The 21,139-nt window shown below is 41.0% G+C and overlaps 1 protein-coding gene across 1 annotated transcript in view; it reads left to right on the top strand.

The window, feature by feature from the left end:
* The window catches only part of PREP (prolyl endopeptidase), a 109,020-nt gene that overhangs the window by 14,787 nt on the left and 73,094 nt on the right, over positions 1-21,139 (top strand). The window contains exons 4-7 of the mRNA XM_018553541.1: positions 2,302-2,435; positions 4,956-5,086; positions 5,813-6,022; positions 7,813-7,934. Coding sequence (XP_018409043.1) covers positions 2,302-2,435; positions 4,956-5,086; positions 5,813-6,022; positions 7,813-7,934 — 597 coding nt within the window. The remainder of the gene's footprint in view (positions 1-2,301; positions 2,436-4,955; positions 5,087-5,812; positions 6,023-7,812; positions 7,935-21,139) is intronic.

Raw genomic sequence — 21,139 nt, forward strand, 5'->3', positions numbered from 1 at the left:
GGATACATTAGGATGCATTTTGGGTCCGGAAGCAGTCTGGGCTGGAGATGATTTGGATGTGCTGTGAATGGGCCCTTAGAGGACACATTCGCTGCAGGATAGTGTGCTCCTCTTCTGATTTATTCAGCTCCGTGTGTCACCTGACATCCTGCTATTATCTTTAGTTATAGCTCTGCAGCAAACCATCTATCTAAAACTCTGACGTATCCAACTCACACACATCATTTGCCGGATGCCAATGAGTACATATGCAGTAAATATAAATGCGATATTTCATATTTATTTGCATAAAGAAAACCATTCTAAAAAGTTAAAACATTTATTTTTTGCTCATTCATGTGATGCATAAAAAAGCATATGGAAACCTTCACATTCCCTTTAACCCCTTCATGACTGAGGCCTTTTTTTCATTTTTTTGTACCCATGTTAGCCGCTACATAGGCTAGCAGATTTAGGCACGCAATTCAACTTGAGTGGCAAGGTCTTGTCTATGCATGTGTGTGGACATACCTGAAATGACACCCTTTCAGCATCTTAACCCAATTTAGAAGGTAATAGTTGTTGTCAGAGATCACTTGTAGTAACAATATTTACAGTGGGACTGTCTTCACTCCCTACATGGGCAAAAATGATCTGTTTCCTTATGAGCATGTTTTAGCATTTTCAAATGTAACATCCTAAAATGAATATGGCGTGCACATGTCACTACTTATAAAATGATGCGGCCACTCCCATGTCAGAGTGTATGTAAATACTTACGGGCTTATTTATAAAACTGCTGTTTGCGTGACACTAGCCCCCTAAATGGCATTGAGGAGCTTTAGGAAATTTATATACTCCTTAGTGCCTTCTAAGGGCACTAGTGCTGTGCAAGTTACATCTGCCCAGGTGTATAATAAACGCCTTAGAATTGTCAAATACATTGTATGTACAACATACAATGGATGTTAAATACATCCATTAAATACATGGATTCTGGCAACCAATACAACATGTGGTTGGCAGAATCCATGTGCATTCTGCCTTTCATGACCTGAAGATACTAAAAAAGAGCAATATTGTAGAGGCCACATTGCAATAGAAACACAAGTTTAAAAAGTAAAGTTGGTTTCTGCAGTATCTCAATCTTCTCTACAAATGTCATTGTGCATCATTATAGGACAGAACTTAAGCCAAAGTATGTCCCATTGTACTACTGTCCGGAAGCAAGCCCAAAAGCAGGGTGGGTGCGACAGTGACAGCAGATGCCTCCGCAGACCATATGAAAATTATAATAGAAGGTCACTCGCACTCCAAAGCGATGCCAAGTCAATCTCTGTATTGACATTGACAGTGTAACATCTCAGAGCGACGTTTTGGAACCTAGTGGTCCCTTCTTCAGGCAAACATGAAATGTTTTCTGTTTGCCTGAAGAAGGGGCCACTTGGTTCCGAAACGTCGCTCTGAGATGTTACACTATCGTAGTCAATACAGAGATTGACTTGGCATCGCTTTGGAGTGCGAGTGACCTTCTATTCGAAATTTCATATAGGACAGAGTCACTAGAAGGTTGGTTTCATAGAGAAATAACACTCCATGCCTCCTGTCTGCCCCACTCCAAATTCATAGAAATTAAAGTAGCTCTTTATACATGCCTGTATTGCGAAATATGCTGCCTGGTCATTTGGTCTCAGAGAAGGGGTTCAGGAGACTTGTGTTTAGGTAGAGCTGCTGATTGGCTGGCTCTAATTGCATGCCAAGCCCTACACCCCTGTAAATAACATCTGGACATTTAAAACACCATCATGCCACCCCGCAGTAGCATTTTCCTTAATGTAGGTAATTTTTTTGGAACTTCTTTTTTTTTTTTAATGAATTCTTTATTAACAAAGGTTATCACAAATTACAGAAAAGATGGCAACAAGCCAGAATAGTAAGTAAATGAGTGATAATAATACATTTTGGAACTTCTTTTAACTTCTATTAATTTTAGGGAAATAGAAGGGCAGGAGCATGTTATTTTGCTTCAGGTATTAGCTGTTGATTGAACAATTTTTCATTTACCACTTTCTGGGAATTTATTTTCTACATATATTCCACAGCAGCCTGTAACTGTGAGATTGCTTTTTCTACCTATTGGGACAGGAGGTAGTAAAAAAAAATATCTTTAGTGTTTTCTGGCTTTGCTCACCATATAATAGAACGCTTATTTTGATGTGTGTAGTACAGGAGAAAACGGATCTAGTAATAGTGAAGTAAATTACCTTATATTTTGGAGCGGTCACACACATTTAATTATTTCACCTTTTCTGTTTTTTTTAGGCATTTGTTGAAGCTCAGAATAACTTGACAATGCCATTTCTTGAGCAATGTCCGGTTCGACGGCTATTCAAGGATCGAATGACAGAACTCTATGACTATCCAAAGTATAGCTGCCATTTCAAGAAAGGAAAAAGGTACTATAAGTATTCATGCAGATGTTGCCATACATGTATCTTCAGTATTATCCAGTCTTGCTTATTCAGAAATAATACACTTCATATGCTGGAGTGCAACAATGTTAGCTAAGACTGTGGGAGGATAACAGGTATTATAGGATATTTATATCAAAGTTTGCCTCTCCAGAAAGCCGATAGAACCCCCTTATACCCGGAAGCCTGACTTCCGGGTATAAGGATAACAGTGCAGGGCTTGATCAACTTGTTGCTAGGCTTAAGCATTGCCATTTTTACAGCAGAAGGGAGAATCCATTTTCATGACATCAAATAATAGATTTTTATAGGTATTTACTATTTAGGGAGTGTATAGGAAGGCAAGCCCTAAATTACCAAAGAGGTTTAAACTTACCTGTGTCTCCATTGCGCGCTCCCATCCGAAGATCTGAAGATTCTCGGGCGGCCGCAAAGGATCATGGGGCGGGCGCCTGCCCAGTACAGATTTTCAGCCGCGAGATGAGGAGAGACACAAGGTAAGTCAATGCAAGCAGCCTAGCAGCGTGCACCCGCACAGACTCCGTGGGACACAGAAGACCCAGCAGTCAGCGCTGGATCGGAGACCAGCAACAGCGCTGGTGGGACTGCTGAAAACTGCAGGAAAAAAGATGATCAGATCAAGAGGTATCATTTAAGGTAAGTGCATACACCAGCATGGGGGGGGGGGATAATTTAGTGCACAACAGCCCATGTTTTCTTTGACTTTTTTTTTTTTAAGATTTTGGGCTTAAGTTACAAAGATTGCTTTGTGAGCTGAAAAAAAAGAACTGACAGTTTCTTCATTTTTGGAAGAGTCGCATGGTTATTCACAAAAGGGTGCAGAGTTTGGAGAAGGCAGGGGAAGTGAACAATCCAGGCCAAAATAGCTGACTTGGAACAATTCTCCAATTTAGCTTACCAATTCTCCAATTTAACTTTCCAGTTCAGCTATGTGGTCCTAGATTGTTCACTTCACCTGCCTTCTCCAAACTCTTCACCCTTTCTATATTCTCATACAACTAGTTTTTCCTCAATAGACATAATCTTAAATTAAGGGATCAGTTGCACCACAGTGTGGCAACCTGGCAGCCTGTCTTCACCATGTCTCAAGTCTCCCGAGAAGTGGATTTAACCCTTTCGCTGCCAAGCCCTCCGGAACATTTTTCAAATCAGCTGGCCAAGCCATTTTTACTTTTGTAGGTCTGTATGCCATACGTCCTTGGCAGCGAAAGGGTTAAAAAGTTGCTTTGGCTTTTTCTATTGAATGCGGCCAAATTGTGTATTCCGGCCCCCTGGAAGCAGACGGTTCCCCCTTCGATTGACTTGTGGTTTGCTAAGATCAAAGAAATCGAGTATATGGAAAATCTCTCAGTGACCCTGTATAACCGCAAGGAAAAGTTTAGACGTACATGGTTCTATTGGCACCAATATGTTTTTTCTCAGGAGTATGAGGAGGCTTTGTAGGCCAAATTTGATCTAGGGACTAATAGTCAATAGATGGGAATGTTGCTAGCCTTCCTCCCTCGACTCCCCCCAACAGTGCTTGTGTCTCTTTCTCTGTCCAGATGAAGAAATAATGTCACCAGCACACCATAAGAGTAATTAAGCAAAAGTCCATTTAATGACATATTGCCATTCAGTGCAAGCGCTTTCTGGGCCTCAAGGGGTCCCCTTCATCAGGCTCAGAATGACTTTCTCTGTCCATTCCCCTCTATTCTGGTTTTCTGCTTTATTCTGCTTCATATCAGTGTGGATTTCCTCTTTGTTGTGTTTCTTGTCCTCTATGTTAGTGTTTGTTTACCTTTTGTTGGCTACACCAAATTAAAAATGGAGGCTTGTAGGATGGGTAATCTAGCCCATAGGTTCATTGTCACTGTTGTTGGAGAGGATTTGACTATAGGTGGTTCATTTGTATGCTTGAGATACTTCTTTATTTACATCCTCCGATCTGAGTTGCCTATAGGGTATGCTTCTGTTTACCTACTGTTTTGACTACTATGTAACCTGTCATTGCAAGTTTCTCACTAAATAAAGAATTCTAAAAGAAAAAAAAGTGGAGAGCGGGGCCCGGCAGTAAAAGGGTTAAAGTGCACCTCATGTACCATGCCGCCAGCATTCCATAAGGATACTCTGTTTTCTAAAAAGGCCACCCATACAAGGCCATACAGCTCATGTCATCATGTTTCCACGGGTATATGCCACTGCAGGCGAACACTAGGCAAAGAATATTCACACAGTACAACACTCTTCTGAAGAGAAATCCTGAGCTCTGCAGCGTCTGCCCACAGTGAGAGCATTTACCACCATTGATACTGTCCCAAGGTATGGGAAACACTGGTTCTACAGTAGCGTTCTGAGGTTTCAATGTTTATACTACTTGCGTTGCTAATATTGTGCATTCTTGCTCTTAATCTTGCTATTAATCCAATATCAGGATAACTCTTTGTTTCATGTTACTCTATGCACACTAACACTCTAAATATGTTTTTCTTTGCAAACCATTAGGTATTTCTATTTCTACAATTCTGGGCTTCAGAATCAAAAAGTAATGTATGTTCAGGATTCTCTAGATGATGAACCAAAGGTGTTCCTGGATCCTAATACATTTTCTGAAGATGGCACGGTTGCTCTGCGGGGTAAGCTGTCTTTTCTGATTAATGTTAATGGAAAGTGTAAGCACGTTTTGCTGAGTTTCTTCATGTTAGGTGTTAAACTTTACCCATCATTAAATTGCTGTTAACAAATGTATCCCTATATTGCTATTGTTGAGTTGTTTAAGCCCTGGTTCACACCTAGGTGTTTTTGAGCAGTTCGAAAAGCGCTTTTAACTGCCCAACAGAAGAAATCCCATGATTTTCAATGGCCCTGGTTCACACCTGAGCAGAAAAACGCCTGATAAGTTTCAGGAGCTTCTTTGGGCAGTTAAAAGCACTTTTCCTCACCATAGATTTCATTGGAACTGTCCAAAAACGAGCAACAGAAGCATGTTGCGCACTTTCGTGAGCGTTTTTGTGCGTTTATACGGGCGTTCTTCCATTGCCCACAATGGTTTATGAGCTGCCTATCAAAACGCACGTCTTCACGTGCACGCGTTAAAACGCACATACAAATGTGCACAACGCACCAATAACCTCAGGCTGTTAACGTGCATACAAACGCGCAAAAACAGTGCCGCATAGGTGTGAACCAGGGCTAAAACATCCAGGTTCTGGATAACTGAAGCCACACATCTGGATGGTGAAGAGATTTATCTTTTTGATTAAGTCTTTTTAATAGGTGAATGTTTCATAGTACAGATTTACAAATGACATTGCAGCCCTTTGTCCTATTCATCTAAGGGGGGCATGTTTCTTTTTTCCCAGGCTATTCTTTCACAGAAGATGGAGAGTATTTTGCCTACGGGTTAAGTAATAGTGGCTCAGACTGGGTAACTATCAAGTTCTTGAAAGTTTGCAACCGAGAGGAACTGCCAGATGTTCTGGAGAGAGTAAAATTTAGCTGCATGTCTTGGACTCATGATCGTGTTGGAATGTTTTATAACCGTTATCCTGAGCAAGAGGGTAAAAGTGATGGTGAGTACCTTATACAGTTGGAATTTATCTCCTTCGGGACTGTGGCTGTTTTATGTCTTAGTTAGGGTTTGGCCTTTTCTTTCAGCAAAACCCGAACACTCTAGCGACTTTTTGGGAGAATAAGTCATGGCTTATTCATATTTAAATAGTGCCACCCAGTCATATGTAAATATCACAGTCAAGAAAACTCGTCTTATACGCCGGCAAATACTGTACACACACAAAAAGATAGGCAGACACTTTTAACTTGTGACAGTGAAAGAAGAAGCAGGCCACTGAGCAGCATGCTTCTTGTCAAAACATGAACACATTGGCTCGTTTTTCTGTTTCTTCCTTGCTCACTCCAGCCTGCTGCACAGGGACTACGAGAGGCTGATATCAAGTCACATTCAGGTACTTACTCTAGTTTAAATAATAAAAATTATTAAATCCTTTAATGATGCATATAGTTGTGGGTAGTGTAGGACAGAATTTTAACCCATATCTGCTATTTACTGCTATTCAGGGATCTGTTGAAGACCCTGCCCCTCGCTTTCTGTCCTGACAATGGTTTCACCAGACAGGAAGTGGGGGGAAAAAACTGCAACAGGGACAAAGACGTCATATAGCAGGACTGGAAGTGAGGGGAGATCTCTTTCATGGAGCCCCCTTGTCCACACCTAAAATAGAAAAAAACGGTTTCCATCTCCATCAGAAATTCTACCTCCCCCAAGCCAAAAATGTTTAATTTTTTTCAATTGCCCAGTTACGGTACTTTGCACCTGTATGTTTGACTGCAAGTGGATCTCCCAGCTATACATTTTTTTTCCATGTGGAAAAGTGTTAAACTTTTTTCATCAAACAATTCTCTCCTGATGATGATGATGATAAAAAAAAAACTCTATCCAAAAGGGACACAAATCGCAATAAAGTGGGGAAGTTTTAGAACTTTTGGCATTGGTCACCAAAATTGAATGGGAAAATAATTTGCTGGAGTTTTCACGCAGCAATGTCAGATTAAACCTAAAGCAATTGGATTTAGGGTTTGTTCACACCAACAACCCCATTCAACCACATGACTGGTGGTGTACCTGTGCATGGAAAGTGCTGATGTGTTCAATCAAGCCGTAAAAACAAACTTTTTCTTTCTTTCTTAAGAACTTTATTAAAATGTTACAAGTGACATTTCATTAAGTTCTGTGGGCTCACCACAGTACGATGGCGTTGTCTCACTGCGGTGTGCTTAAAAAAAAAAAAAGTACTGCATGCACCAACAGAATGCAGTGGTGTGAACTGTCACTACCATTTGATTGGGGTATCTCTAAATTGATGACCTGTGGGGGCTTTTAAAGCGTCTTCTATGGACTTTTTGGGGTACTGGGGTTTTCCGCCGTTTTACGGATGCACGCAATTTGTAACCTGGGCATGTTGGGTATCGTTTTACTCGTTGTAACCTCATCTTTTATATTTCATTTAAAAAATGGGTATTTTGTTGTGTTTTGGGGCATTTAATTAAATTTTTCACTAAATATTGGGGTTTAATAAGGAGTTGCGCTAATATTGCGCAACATAAAAATTTGCAACTACCACCATTTTATTCTATAGGGTCTTGGCATTCAGAAAATATATAATGTTGGGGGGTTTTAAGTAATTTTCAGGCCTAAAATGTGGAATATAACATGGGTACAAAAAATGAAAAAAAGGCCTCAGTCATGAAGGGGTTAATGTGTAGATAGAACCACCGTGCTATATTAATCTGTGTTTTATGTTTTTTGTTTTTTTTCCAATTTCGCCATAATCATTTGGGAAAGGTACCGAAACATCCACCAACCTGCACCAGAAGCTCTATTATCATGTTCTGGGAACAGAGCAGACTAAGGATGTTTTATGCGCTGAATTTCCTGATAACCCAAAATGGATGGGAGGTGCTACGGTGAGAGAGCATTTATTTTTATGTTTGAACACAAAAGATCTGTTGAATGTAGGTGCTTCTCCATCAGTTTTGCTGTATCGTCTTCATTTCATGTCTGTAAAGAGATGAAACAAGTTAGAATATTGTTTGCACACCAAGATATTCCAATATCTGCTTTCATTTACTCACAATAAGATATGCAGGGTTCCCTCAGCTGATGAAGGGGACGCTGTGTGGTCCAAAACATTGCATATACAGTCGTGTGAAAAAGAAAGTACACCCTCTTTGAATTCTGTGGTTTTACATATCATTACAAATCATCTGATCCTTACCAGGTCTTAGAATTAAGTAAATCCAACCTCAGATAAAAACACCACATGACATATTACACCGTGACATTATTTATTCTACAAACATAAAGCCAAAATGGAGAAGCCATGTGTGAAAAACTAAGTACACCTTATGATTCAATCGCTTGTAGAACCTCCTTTAGCAGCAATACATTGAAGTAATTGTTTTCTGTATGACTTTATCAGACTCTCACATCGTTGTGGAGAAATTTTGCCCCACTCATCATTACTGTTGCTTCAGTTCATTAAAATTTATGGACATTTGTTTATGCACAGCTCTCTTAAGGTCCCGCCACAGCATTTCAATCGGGTTGAGGTCTGGACTTTGACTGGGCCATTGCAACACCTTGATTCTTTTCTTTGTCAGCCATTCTGTTGCAGATTTCCTGGTGAGCTTGGGATCTTTGTAATTTTGCATGACCCTATTTCGGCCAAGCTTTAGCTGTTGGGCAGATAAGTTCACACTGGACTTAAGAATATTTTGGTATACAGAGGAGTTCCTGGTAGACTCAATGACTGCAAGGTGCCCAGGTCCTGTGGCTGCAAAACAAGCCCAAATTATCACTCCTCCACCACCACCGTGCTTCACAGTTGTTATGAAGTGCTAATATGCTATGTTTTGTTTTTGCTCAACATGGCTCTGTGCATTATGGCCAAACATCTCTACTTTGGCCTCGCCCGTCCAAAGGACATTGTTCCAGTAGTCTTATGGTTTGTTCAGATGCAACTTCACAGGTATAAGTCATGTTGCTTTCTCCTGGCAGCCCTTCCAAACAAACCATACTTTTTCAGTCTTTCTTTAATTGTTCTGTCATGAACGTTAACATTTAACATGCGAACTGAGGCTTGTAGAGTTAATTTCTCTGAGCATTGCAAAGTCTAACCTTGGGGTGAATTTGCTGGCATGTCCTCACCTGGGAAGATTGGTAACTGTCTTGAATGTTTCCCACTTGGGAATAATCTTCCTCACTGTAAATTGTTTGGGAATGGCCTTATAACCCTTCCCAGATTGATGGGCAGCAAAAATTGCTTCCCTAAGATCATTGCTGATTTTCCTTCCTCCTTGCCATTGTGTTAACACACCAGCAAATTACTAAAACTTTGCCTTTTTATAGAGGTGGTCACACTTGCTGATGATCAATTAATCAAGGGAATTTGATTAGCAGCACCTGGCTGCTTTTTAGCCTCTTAATTCCTATGGAAGCAGAAAGCCCATTGTCACACTAGAAAAGGCCGGCACGTACAGTTCCGTGCTGCGTGCACGGCCGCATCGGGCAGCTCCCGGGAAGGACAGGTGCTGCGTGTGATTAGTACACAGCCCCCGTCCTTCTCCATGGGAGTACACGGGGGCTCACCCGCCCTGCATTTCCGCGTGGGTGTCCTAACTCGTACGCTGCGTACTCTCATAGAGAAGGACGGGGGCTGCGTACTAATAACACGCAGCACCTGTCCTTCCCGGGAGCTGTACGTACCGGCCTTTTCTATTGTGAATGAGGGCTAAGGGTGTATGTAGTTTTACACACATGGCTTATCCATTTTGGCTTTGTTTGTAAAATAAATAATGACAAGGTGTAATATGTCATTTGTTGTTGTTCATCTGAGGTTGTGAATTCCATCCGGTTCCTGTAAGGCCGAAATTCGAGCTGCAGGTGATCCTGTTGGCATCCTTCTGATCGACAAGTCAGTTTTTCAAATGACTCTTGTCGGAGGATCTGATCTGGAAATTTTCACATGAACAGTGCCTGTGTCCAGTTAGATGCAGGCACTGCCTGGGTAAGCAGCTGGCAGTGGGAGATTTGTCATCCACACTATTTAGCAAAATATATATTCGTTTATAACCAGAGTAAATAAAAGCAGATGATGAAACGATATTTTGGTGTGCATACAACATCCTTACTTTCATCTGCAGAATGGTGCCATCTATCTCCTTTTTGGCCCAAAAGTGAGATCAAAGAGGTTATGCAATTGAGTTTCAATTCTTTAGTATGTGCACTTTGGGATTCTGTCAATACACCCATTTACCCTTAGATGAGAATTACATTTAAAATACCACATTGAAGAATAGGTTTTTATCTGACTTTGCATGTTTGCTTATTGCACTGATATGTACAATGCTGAATTGAAAATGTGTGGTGCACCAGGACGTGATTTCTAACCTTCAACACAGGGAAGTAACCTCTGTTCACCATAAAAAAAATGACATTCAAAGTGCAAAGTGAGTTTACTCAAATTTTTTTTTCTAATGGGTATTTAATAAAGCATCATTTAAATATATTTTTTAATGCAATGCATGTACCCAAATCTTCGGTGATATTACCCTCTGTACTGTATAACTCCCACTGAAAAAGGGCATTTTAGTATTCTGACCCTGTCAGGCTCTAAGGCACTGTGTATATGCTGGAAAAATAGGTGATCAGAAAGACAACTTCATCAGTCTGTTGCTGCTGCTCCTCTATTGTCAAATAACAGACTGGTGGGAAAGAAAGGTGCAAGCTGTACTGTATAACTGTACTGTCTGTATAACCTGCACAAAATTATAAATCCTTTCAGTTTTAAAGCAGAATTAAACACTAATATTTTTTTTCATATATCTTCTGCTAGCAAGCAGTAGATATATGCAAAGAAATTAAAAAGTTACCAAAAAGGTAACTACTTACCTCTTTCTTTCTCCGCCGCTCAATCCTGTCTGAAGATCTGGATCTGGAGCTTCTTGAGCGGCCGAGCAGCATGACGGGGCGGGCGCATGTGCAGTAGAGATCTTCGGCGGGGAGAAGAGGAGAGACAGCGTGAGTCAATGCATGCAGCCGGGAGCGTGCACGTCGAACAGACACTGTGGGACAGAAAGAGACAGCAGCCTGCGCTGGATCAGAGACTGGCACCAGCAGGGATTGCTGAATACAAATGGAAGGAAGAAGATGATCTGATCAAGAGGGATCATTTAAGATAAGTCCTTAAAGGGTTATTAAACCCTCCGGTTTAGTTTTTTTGCATGTATCTACTTCTAGCAAGCAGTAGATATATGCAAAAACTTTTTTTTTTTTTTTTAAACATTTTCAAAGCGTTTTAAACTTACCTGTGTCTTCACCGCGTGCTCCCGTCTTAAAATCTCGGGCATGCGCAGTTCAGATTTTTGGCAAGTCTATGAACAGCGTGCAACCGCATGCAGATGCCGTGGGACAGGAAGTGCCAGCAAGGACAGAGGAGTCAGCGCTGGATCGGAGACCCGCAGCAGCGCTGGAGAGAAGGCTGAAAACGACAGGAAAGAAGAAAATCGGATCAAGAGACATCATTTAAGGTAAGTTCTAACACTAACATTGGGGGGAGGGAAAAAAAATATCCTTTAATGTCACTTTAAAGCAGCATGGGGGAGGTAAACATTTGTGACTTTAATGTCACTTTAAGGAGTAATCAGTGAAATTGACTGACTTTCTTTCCATAGATGAGGTTATTATTCACGTTGATATAAAGGCCTCATCACTAATAGGAAATCCATGTGAAAGATATGCATGTGGTTTTATGTGTTTTCCTACAGACAAGAGAGCAAGGATAGTAATGATCAAAGCGCTTATAAACAGAGCGACCAGCTTTGTTGTCTTTTATAATTTTTGGCAGGCTTTCATACCTGCTTTGGCCAGCAGAGGGCGCATGATAACACAGAAGCTGGGCCTTCTGTAATTGGGCACGGCTTACCAAATTACCAGTGCTATTTTTGTATTTCAATGTATCCGTTTAATTTCTTTGATATTGCATTACACTTCAGTGGTAGTAAATATTTGTGTGCTTGCCTTTGCATCTAAGCATTTACAGTAGAGAGACGGGATGCTAATCTTGGACATCTCAGTGATATATTCTTTGTTCAGTTCATTATTTTACACAAAGAATTACTGTTTATTAATATAAGCAGTGCCAAACATTTATTCCTGAATATGATTTGTCCCAGTTTTCTTAGGAATATACTATATGCCATTTTTTTTTTGTTGGTACAGTCCATAGACAAAGAAGATTGTGTTCATTATGTTTATTTTTTTTCTTATTAATCCTTAGGGCTTGTTTCACGCTGACACTTCTTCTATTCTGTTACAAACACTGATGTAGAAGAAAAATGAGGTGATTGTGTGCAGTTTTTGTAGATCTGAGACCTAGTTAACTTGGTGTGTCTTGATAACGTTTCCTAAGCTTGCTAAGTAGATCATCATCTCAGAATGGCTTATGGGTTAATTGTCCTGCAAATGTTTGTAGATGTAGTAAAGGTTTTTTCCTTTAAATTAAATTCTGTTATTTATGATATGTGGTCCCTGTGAGCCCTTCGACTTATTACATGCCTATGCTTTCTAAGGTCCACACATCCATGCTCTGCTTCCCTGTTGTTTTTTGGTAGATAATAGATATAGGGGTGAGACAATGAGACAATAATGCATATAATAATGCAGAGCAGGCATAATCTCATGACTACAGTTGCACACTGACTTTAGCATTTGGCCCTGGCTAGAAAGACTCTTTCTGTCCCAGCTTTTGCTCTTGATGAGGTGCTGCAGCAGCATCTTCACCTCTCTATTGATATCAAATTGGCAGATCTAAGTGTACAAGTCAAAGGAGCATTCTGAAGGCACCAGCTAAAGCCTGTGGACCTCTTTAGCAGTGTTATGGATAAAATCTGAAATTGTGGCTCCCAGTTCTTCACAACTGGGTTGCTGCTAATCTTCATTATTCTTCAAGTGATATTAAAGTCAAAAGGTTTTTCAGCTCCTTCTAATGGTGATCAATTCATTTACAATGGATGCTGCTCCTTGATGTTGAAAAGTTTATTTTCCTGCAAACGCAGCTGGTCCCTTGTTCACTGGTCCGAATATCCTGTTTTAGGGTGGCTCCTTTGCCTTGCAGGGTCATATAGAGCCACGCTTGTGTGTAAGGGTAAGCTCTGTGTAGCTCCGCAAGCATGCAGGCACAGCAATGCAAGCCACTCCACTGCTCCCCTCTCCTCCCTTCTACAGCCTAGTAAATGGACAGCTGCTGCAGACTGTTATTTGTGACATTGTACTGGACAGGAAGTTCAGGGAAGCTGAGCTGAGAGAGTTGGAGCAGCTGTTTGTAAACATAAGTGCTTCAGCAAAAATGTAAAGCAATACTTTGCTGGGCAATGTACTGTATGTTTGTTTGATCTGGAATTTTTATTGAAAACAGTTTGAGAGTTTCATACTATAATGTTTTGTTATTGCTTTGTTATTTTGCTGATGTTATCTTGCCAGATAAAATTACCATCCAAATGTACTAATAACAAAGTGTAGGTCACACTATATGGAAAATAGAGCTACATTGCTACACATGTATTTATCAGGAGAATGCAAATGTTATACTCTTTTGAGACTTTTTCTAGTTAAACCTGATATCTAATAAGGTCAATAGACAGTTAGTTGCACATTGTTTTGCTCTTGTTCTGCTTTAGAGGTTACTGGATGCTAACCTATTTTTCATTCTCTTGGTTATCTTGGCCTGCTCTGCTCACTCACCGGGACACTAATTACAAAGTAATACACAGGACAAAGACAAGGTTATTGCCCAGTAGTGGTATATGTCCTCCACAGCAGGAGAAATGTCTGTAATAAATTAATCACTGACATAACTGTCCCTCATTTTACAGCTAGAACATTCTGCAATCTCTAGAGGTCCAATAAACACTTTTAAAGTAGTATTTGTGTATAAAATAGTTGCAGCTATTTTCCTGTGGAATAATTAATTATACTGCCGCCATACAAACTACCAGGTGCAGGTAAAGAAATATTTTGGGCATGTGCCGAGGGCATCAGTTTGACATCAGTTTTTGAGACGCTTCGAAGATCGTTCAGAATTTATTAACGGGTACAACTGACTTATTTTAATCAGATTTCACATAGACTTGCATATGAATGCAAAACCCTTTTCAAACCCTTTTTCTTTTTAAGCATGTCATAGCTGTGATAATCTCAACCAGGGTAAAAACATGGTTCCCGCTACGTTGTGAGCAGAGCTGCTAATCTGTCCTTCCATGGCAAGGAAAGTAGCTAAGAGTGTGAATTGTTTAATGTTTTAAAAAATAAATAAATGTATCAGTCTAAAAGCACCCTACTATTTATTTAGTACACGTTTGAAGTTATACGTTAAAGCCTAAGTTTAATCTGCTTATATTTTGCATCCCTTTGTTTACCCCCCTCCCTTCATCAACATGCTAATTACATTTTTGAATAAAACATTTCTGTTTTCAGTACATATCCATTTTAGATCCAGTGATGCCCTCTGTCTGTGTGCTTATGTTTGCAATGCATGGCAGGGGCTGCACATTGCTTCTTGAAAACAGCAGACCCCCTTAGGTAAAGCCCACATGTAATGCTAAGCCTGACAGAACTGAAACCCAGTGAATGAAAGGGGTGGGCCGGGGACAGTAAGGTTTTGGAGGAAACAACTAGTTGATGCTGGATGTCGTCCAGCTACAAAATGATGCTGGCTTTATCTGACTGCTTTCCCATAGGGGACAGGCTATTCTTCCCAGGCTGTGGCTGCTTTAGAAAGAAAATTAACTGTAAGGCTACATCTACAGAGGGGCGTTCTTGTACCTACAGATTCCTGCGGCAAGAATCCCGGGTTTCTCCATTCAGATGTACCCATCCAATGGAAGTTAATGACAGGGAGACAGTTTCTGCATCTTTAAGTGGCAGTCTGCCTGTGACCGTACATGCATCTATCCTGCATCCAGTGGCAATCATCTATCCCAAACCACATGTAATTGTACCATGTACGATTACATGCGGACAGCCACCGATGTAGTTGCTCTCACCCTGTCATTAAAGTAGAATTAAACACTACTTTGTTTTGCATATATCTACTGCTAGCTAGCAGTAGATATATATGCGGGGGGGGGGGGAATAAATTACCAAATAGCTAATTACTTACCTCTGTCTCCGCCGTTCTCTCTAGTCTGAAGATCTGAAGATATTTGAGTGGCTATGAAGGATCATGGGGCGGGCACATGCGCAGTAGAGATCTTCGGCCGGGAGAAGAGGAAAGACACGGTGTAAGTCAATGCACCTAGCCGGCAGCGTGCATGCGGACAGACACCCTGGGACACAGAAGACACAGCAGTCAGCGCTGGATCAGAGACCGGCACCAGCGCTGGAGGGACTCCTGAAAACTAATGGAAAGACGATGATGATCAAGAGGCATCATTTAAGTTACTTCCTTAAAGCAGCATGGGGGGGAGGTTGTGACTTTAATGTCTCTTTAACTTCAATGGGTACAACAGCCGCATCTGAACACCTTGGAATCCTGCAACAGGATTTCATAGGTTCTTGCTACAGGAATCGCACATTGAGGCATAAGTCCCCATGGGGCCTAAGACACTGAACACATTCTGTTTAGATTCACCTGGAATGTATTTAGCTGATTTAAACTGAGGGTTCAGTTAGGAGTTAAATGGTAATAACCGTTTACCATTTTTGATTATATTAAATGTTGTACATTATATTATGAAATGTATACATTTTTGACCATATCTTATGTACATGGTTCTGGTCACAAGTTGGTAAGAACTTTTGCTGCTATAGCTCACATAATGTAGAGTCTTAATAGAGACTGTGATAAAATAATGTCACTTTAGTGACCCTGATATTCGCTATAGTATGGTATTCTCAAGTGTTGAGGCATTTATGGTGATGAACGAACGTCTAATTGGCCTTTTCCAAGTTTTATCCAGTGGGGAATACCTGCATCAGCTTGACCTAGTACTAACAGCACTTATTCTTTATGCCGATAAGAAGTCCGAAGGCATTGAAATAATTTCAAGAAAATAAAAAAGAATAATGCTCCTCTGCTTGCTCCACATCCACATTTCAGATGCAGCATTCTTGCTTCATGTGAAACTTTTGAAATATGCTGCCTATCTCCATCATCAGTAAGATGAAAGATTCTTCACTGTAGAGAAATTGGAGCCATGATTCATGTTCAGGCACGGGTTGTGAAATTTCAATTTAAAAAAAAAAAAGTTCTTCCTCATGCAATGCAAAAACAAATCTCTTCTAGATGCGAGTCAGACAAAGATTCTAGGTGATTACATTCAGGAGTAATCGACACATCATAGCAATTCTAAAAGAAATGCTATGTGACTTAAAACGGATATAGAACACTGGTTCCAGGCTTATATATATCTTCCAAACCCAACATGCTTGCTTTTAGGGAACGTGTAGTGGTTTATTTATTCATTATGCTTGGTACTAAAAAATAAACATTTAATATTATTATTTTTTTTAGGTAAATGTGAAATATTTAGAGATGCACCGATATTTCGGCCGCCAAAACGTATCTGCCGAAAATTGCACTTTTGGCAAAATGCCGAAAGTGCCATTTTTTTCGCTAAAATAGCGTTGCATCTGTGCCTGCTTGCCCGTTGGGTGCTGCTCTGTGTCCCAGTGGGAAGGAGAGAAACTGTCACAGGAGGCCGAGCGGTGCGGGAAGTGAGCGTCTCATCTCCCGCCACCTCCCAGCCTCCTGTGACAAATCAGGAGAGCGGCGGTGTGGGGGCGGAGACAGCTCTCAGACCTTAAGTAAATGGTGTGCTGGTGACATTTCTACAATTTAGCTCTCAAACCTGTCACAGGAGGCCAGCCGGTAGGTGCAGGGGAGGAGTCAGGTCGAGATCTCCGCAATGCCAATCCAGAATGGAGAGCGGATACAAACACTCAGTGATCGCTGAGTGTTTGTCAATAATTGAGGACAGAGTATGTTTTACTCTGTCCTCAATTATGAATGAATGGGAAGTGATCTACATCCCTTCCTGTTCATTCATGATTGTGGATATAGAAAACACACTATGTGCTCAAGTTATGAATGAGCAGGAATACTCAGTATACAGGCTTCCTGTTCATTTATAACAGGGGCCGCAGAAAAAGAGATTGAGGACTTTGTGTTCTCAATCCTCTTTTTTTCTATTTTAAAAGGGAAATATCAGGGGTCTGTTTAGACCCCTAATATTTCCCCGAAGCCCCTAAAAGTAAAGTAAAAAATATTTTAATAAAAATGAAATATAAAAAATCAAAAAGTTTGAGAAAAATAAATAATAAAATATGTTTAAAAATTTAAAAAAGTGAGGAAAAAAAAAAACAGTTTCGGTCAGCCTTTTTTTTTTTTTTCATTTCTGTTTTGTTTCGATTTTGAAATTTTCATTTCGATGCACCTCTAGAAATATTGGTTAATTCTTTCATCTTTATCATATGCAGCAGGCAGATGAGCTCTCTCTACAAGTTCTATGCTGCTTAAAGGATCTTCCTCTCCATCTGCTTTGCTGAAATTTGACCTGAATGACTCGGAGGAGAGGAATGCCCCTCTCTCCTCCTCAAAACTTGCTAAAGTACACACAGCCTAGATGTGTCTGTAAGAACACAACTGGAACCCTAAAGTCTTGCCACTATAATGAGCAAACGTAACCACTTCCTTCCTATCAAAGGTAGATCCGCCCCTCCTGCTCTTTCCATTAGCACATCACTGTGCCACTGGCGAATAGGAAGCTGTGACGGGGCAGGTTATACTTCAGAAAATACCAAGAAGAGTTGTTAGCCACCACTCACACTTGCATAGTGCGACATCGCAGGTCACGTTATTGTGCATGTGTCGTCCATAGGGGAGCCCATAACAGCTGTGCAAGTCGAATTTTTAAAAGGAGAGGTCAGCAATGGCGGCCTTCATATTTCGTATTTGACACCTTTTCTTTCAATTGGAACTGGAGCCAGAATCCCCAGTTAATGTTTACATTGTTATATTATGTGCACTTTTTTTTTTTTTCCCATTGTGAACAGCTGCAAGTACCTGCACACTGGAGGTTACAATTTACAAATCGGATCCCTGGAGCTCAGAGCATATTTCTAAATGTTAGTTGGCGGGTTTTCCATCTTACCTCTCACCCAGCATAGTAAAGATAAAGCCAGACTTTTAGTCAGCCTGGATGTCAAGGACAACCCTGCCTTTCCTCTGACTGTAGTGCCAATACTCTCTAAACACGTCGGTGGCCAGAGGGAATGGTTAGAAGTACACATGAGGGTATAGCTGTTGACTTTGATCAAAAGTAATACTTTGCATATTAAGAACACCTGTGTTTAGACTGCTTTAGGATGCATGTAAAACAGTTGTTTAACCCCTGTGAGACTGACGACGTACAGTGTTCTTAAGAACTTTATTAAAATGTTACAAGTGACATTTCATTAAGTTCTGTGGGCTCACCACAGTACGATGGCGTTGTCTCACTGCGGTGTGCTTAAAAAAAAAAAAAGTACTGCATGCACCAACAGAATGCAGTGGTGTGAACTGTCACTACCCATGACAAGGCAAATTGCAACACAGATGGGGTAACCAAGCCCTAAACGTCTTTAACCCCTTCGTGACTGACGACGTACAGTGTACTTCGCCAGCATCGGGATTATTAAGGTAAGATTCACTTTAAAGCAATGGTTCTCAACCTTGTAACCTCAGGACCCACATTTGTTCTTGGTCATTAAGTGGTGACCCAAGTCGCACTGCAATGTAAAGCAAGGCATTGGGGTACCGCACGTTCCGGTGTGGGCGTACGAACTTTGAGTGGGAGGTGCGTTTGGGGTACTATTCAAATGAATGGCAACACAACACGCCTCCCACACCAGAATGCATGGTAGGTGCGATTGCGTGATATAGTGCGTTAACGCACTGTACCAGTGTGAACGGGCCCTCAAAAACACTGACTGACACATTCTCACACACAGTTTTTTTACGGTGCACCCAGTCTCCCTACCTTACGAGAACTAGTTTGGGCTGCTGTGCTTTGACGGAGCTCTATCCATATGTGCATTGCTTGTACAGCTCCCTCACATGCCCTGTAGAGGTGGCGGGAGCCAGAATGTGACATCACTCCGGTCCAGGCACCTCTACAGGGCATGTGAGGGAGCTATAAGCAATGCATGTATGGATGGAGCTCCCTTGCGTCCATAACCCCAGCCCACCCCATCTCAAGCTGACACTCGGCACCGGGCAGCCTATTTTGAATGGCTGCTTGGCGCATGAGCCGTCAGTGCTGCACTAGGGGGAGGTAGAAAAGTGGAAGGCATGCGGCGACCCACTGAACACGGGGTCGTGACCCACTTTTGGGTCACGACCCACCAGAGAGACCAAGGCTTTAAAGCATGATTTCCAATACACTGCTATGACACATTGTAAAATGTAAGACATGTTTACTGATTTAAACACAAAAAAATTGGCCCAACTTTCTGTGACCTGAAAGTGAACCTGCGTCCAGATAATCCACACTAAAGTATTTATATATTTTGAACAGGCAATAAAAGCACTTTATAGAGCCCCTGTTCATCTATGTAGCTATAATCATTGTGGAGAAATACATTTTCAGACTTCACAGCACAGGCACTGCTGATTTATATATAGAGACTATTTTGGCAGGCTACCAGTCTTCTATTGCAAACAAACAGCGATTGGGAACCAACTCTAATCTGAGTTTAGTGTGTTTGTTGTGCTCTTTGAGAAAATGTGGGAGTAAATAGCTTCCTTTAAGGCTGGGTTCCCACCTAGGCGTTATCGAATATGCGCGTTTCGTGCTGCGCGTCTTTACAGCGATTCGCGGTAAAAAAAAGTGCGACAAACGCGCCTTTCAGAGGGCTACCTGGCTGTATCCCAATGGATACGCGAGGCAAATACGCCCCAAAGAAGTTCCTGTACTTCTTTGGGCGCAGGGCATTTTGCAGCGCGTTCCTACGCCCTGTAAAACGCCCAGGTGGGAACCATGCCCATAGGCAATCATTGGTTTTCACATGTTGAGCGTTTAACAGAGCGCAGGAACGCGCTGTAAAACGCCCAGGTGTGAACCAGGCCTAAAAGCAGCCAGACGGATCAGGTGTGGCTTATTTTAAATCTCTGTTACTGCTTGTTCAGAGTGTCTAAATGGTTCAATGTCCATAGTCAGGGCACAGGTGTACTTTAAGTGAATGTGGAGCCTGAAGAAAACAAACTTCTTGTTTATTTGCCTAGTGACTTACAATTAAACTCACTGGTCTGGAACCTCAGGTTTGCTGTTGTCCTATTTTAATTAGACTTTAGTACCCATAAATGTTGACCAAGCAAACCTCATTTCACAAAAGTGTCCCACTTGCCTGCTTCAGGGATCAATAACCCTCTCTATGCCTAAGAACTAGATGAGTAAAAGTATAGCACATGGTTTCAAGTCGAATGCTAGCTGTTTATAATTCAATTTTTTCAGTTAATTTAGCTGAATTGACTTGTGTAGTTAATGTAAATCACTTTTAGTAGCTTTGAGAGGGAAACAATTACCATTCAATGCCACAGAAATAGATGCAAACGTCTTGGCTTTCTTAATTTGCACTGTCTTACACTTAACATAAAAATAGGGAAAGGGGGACATGCTTCACTACTTTTTCATTATTGGACTGATCCTATTCTCTAGTAGCATACATTGTCTGGTATATTGAGAGGCGATAACCAGCCATAAAAATCCAGTTATAAAGACTAATACTTTAGGGTGCGATTCCAAGGTGCACCATGCTGGACATTTCTGGTTTACAGACACATGAATGGCAGTCACCTTATGCAAAAATTAACTGAAATATTATTTCTGTGTGCCTGAACAGATGCATAGTATTATAATTGTACTGTAGACGTGATAGCAGTTAAATAGGATTTTTGGATTACTTATAACTGTATTGCATAAAATTGTTACATTTTTACATCTTGCCAAAACAGAGTTGGGAGAATGTTTTTGCCGAATTTCAGTCCACCTATCTCATATAAGTATATCGTAAATTTTTACTTCTATGCATTTTTAGTCTACAAAAGCACCTTAGAACAGTAAACAACAACCCC

The sequence above is a fragment of the Nanorana parkeri genome, unplaced genomic scaffold (genome assembly GCF_000935625.1).
Source record: "Nanorana parkeri isolate BGI_ZX_2015 unplaced genomic scaffold, ASM93562v1 scaffold123, whole genome shotgun sequence".
NCBI classification, from domain to species: Eukaryota; Metazoa; Chordata; class Amphibia; order Anura; family Dicroglossidae; genus Nanorana; species Nanorana parkeri.